General features: G+C 41.7%; 1 protein-coding gene across 1 annotated transcript in view; it reads right to left on the bottom strand.

Moving 5' to 3' along the window:
* Positions 1 to 2,630, bottom strand: part of LOC101860899 (monocarboxylate transporter 7) — a gene marked incomplete at its 3' end in the record, with an annotated part of 18,387 nt that overhangs the window by 12,345 nt on the left and 3,412 nt on the right. Inside the window, 1 exon segment of the mRNA XM_035970145.1 lies at positions 1,945 to 2,079. Coding sequence (XP_035826038.1) covers positions 1,945 to 2,002 — 58 coding nt within the window.

Raw genomic sequence — 2,630 nt, 5'->3', positions numbered from 1 at the left:
GAGACTTAGTGCTGGAAAGTCTGAAAAGCAACCTCATGTACTGGGGAAGAAGAAGAAGAAGAAGAAGAAGAAGAAGAAGAAGAAGAAGAAGAAGAAGAAGAAGAAGAAGAAGAAGAAGAAGAAGAAGAAGAAGAAGAAGAAGAAGAAGAAGAAGAAGACGAAGAAGAAGAAGAAGAAGAAGAAGAAGAAGAAGAAGAAGACGACGACGACGTAGAAGAAGAAGAAGAAGAAGAAGAAGAAGAAGAAGAAGAAGAAGAAGAAGAAGAAGAAGAAGGAGAAGGAGAAGGAGAAGGAGAAGGAGAAGGAGAAGAAGAAGAAGAAGAAGAAGAAGAAGAAGAAGAAGAAGAAGAAGAAGAAGAAGAAGAAGAAGAAGAAGAAGAAGAAGAAGACAACGACAACAACAACAACAATTACAACAAGGACGATAATAATCTTTTCTACTAGGCTTTCCGCCTGGCGGTTGCAAGTACACAAAAATAAATAACACCTGGCTTCGACATCTGACACAACGACACGTTTCATGAATACTCGCCCGTTTAATGTGTAGTAATCCTATTTTAAATACATGATAATGAATCTGAAATATACCAACACGCATGTTCTGATTACGTAAGACGTTTACAAACTAATACTGACTGTAGCGACTAGTCTCACTTTCATCTTGAAGAAAATTAAAATAAATGAATACATTGTAAAATAAAACTTCATGTAAGATTTACCCCATCTTTCTTTTTAAAATTCATTTTTCCCTTTCTTTTCTTTTTTTTTTCTTTTAGTGTTTCCTTATTCCGTTTCGTTTTCTTGCTTCTTTGGTTTGCGTTTTATTGTTGTTGTTGTTGTTCATGTTTGTTTTGTTTTTTCAAAGGTTTGGGGGAGGGGGTGAATAAGGGGCGAATGTGGAATGTTAGGCGTTTACTGGCGATATCACTTTATACAGGTAGCGGCATCTTGTGAGTCGGCAGCGGGCAACGTACACTTAGATATAATAGGCGTAACCTGAAACTTGGTGTTAGCGAATTAGATCATATGTATGCATGGACCTATTATAATCCAGTTCTTCTTCTTCTTCCTCGTTCTCGATGACAGCAGCTAGACAGTCAGTCCGATGTCGCATACAAACTGTGTAGTTCGCTTCAACTCTGAAAGACTGCCATAGAGTTTTCTCTCAAGGGGAGACACATTCTGCTACGTCTGTGAGCGAAGGGTGGCGTAGCGCGGGCAGTGCTGAAGGACATGGTTGGCATCCTCTTGGTCGTGTCCACATTCACAGGTCGCTGTTTCTCCCACTTTTAATTTGGCGTGCATATGGTGTTTGAGTCTGTTGTGGCCACAACGGAGTCTAAAGATTGTGACTTAGTCTGCTCTATTTAGTATGTAGTAGGGGTCATGTCTGTTGTGCTTAGGGTGGTACCTGTAATCCAGTGGAACCTGCTTCAATAGCCACCTGCCCGAGACAATCACCTGTACCAAAGACCACCTTCCCTTTCCTTCATTGCGTTTCTTCTATAATATAATGACATTGCCAAAAAACGCCACCTGTTTAAGACAACCACTTTTTTTTCTTAACATTGGAAGGCCCTCTTAGACGATTTGTAATTGTATTTGCATTTACGATGTCAGTATTGTTTTCCTGAAGTACAACTGTAGTTTCAGGCTATAAACGAAATGCTACCGAAGAATTACAACGTTTTATCTGCTCAGTACCTAATTTTGATAAATTTGACGTTAAAAAATTGAGTTTCACAACATGTCAAGCTTTACCTAAAGCAATTTCTTGGATTAAAAATAATACTTGATAACAACTCCAAATAATCCTACGATTTTAATAGTGCAAATATAACATTTCGTTTCTGACCTCATGATCTTGGTAACTCAAAACGGCTAAAAATGTCAGACAGAACTTTGTAATTCTAAGCTAGCGAACTGGTTGACTACCAAGCTTACCTAACATGATCATCCATGCCCATCCTCGGTCAACGGGGTGGTTGCTTTGTGACGTCATTATTGATCTTGCCGTCGGATCCCAGGTGTCACCAGCCAGACGTAGAGGTTATTAACACTGAGTGCTTGAGGTATGCTCTGAGCAGGAAGAGAACAGAGATAATGTATTCATAAAAGTGTTTGGTATGTAATGATAGACGCAGTCAGGTAGTGTGAGAAGCGAAACAGAAGGGAATTCAGAGATGGGAGGAGCAAGAGAGAGAGACAGAGACAGAGAGACAGAAACTGAGAAAGAGAGAGAGACCGGGGGGGGGGGGGCAAGAGAGAGACAGACAGAGAGGGGGAACAGAGAGAGTTGGAGAGACAGAGACAGAGAAGGAGAGACAAAGACAGACAGGGATGGAGACAGACAGTGAAGTGGAGAGAGAAGGATTGAGAGAGAGAGAGAGAGAGAGAGAGAGAGAGAGAGAGAGAGAGAGAGAGAGAGAGAGAACAAAAAGTGTTTTTTGGGGCCCCTACTTTTTTTGGGGGCGGGGGGACCCCCCCCGGAAAAACCCCCTTCCCGAGGGGAGGGGCCCTCTTTTTTTTTGTTCCCGCCGAGAGGGGAACAACACCGGAATCCCCGTCCCAAAAAAAAAGTTTTGTCCCCGTGCTCATTCCAGATCGAAGGGAAAAGGAGACATCCCAAG

Source organism: Aplysia californica, unplaced genomic scaffold (genome assembly GCF_000002075.1).
Source record: "Aplysia californica isolate F4 #8 unplaced genomic scaffold, AplCal3.0 scaffold00225, whole genome shotgun sequence".
NCBI classification, from domain to species: Eukaryota; Metazoa; Mollusca; class Gastropoda; order Aplysiida; family Aplysiidae; genus Aplysia; species Aplysia californica.
Note: the sequence above shows the minus strand (reverse complement) of the source record. Positions and strands in the feature narration are given on the sequence as shown.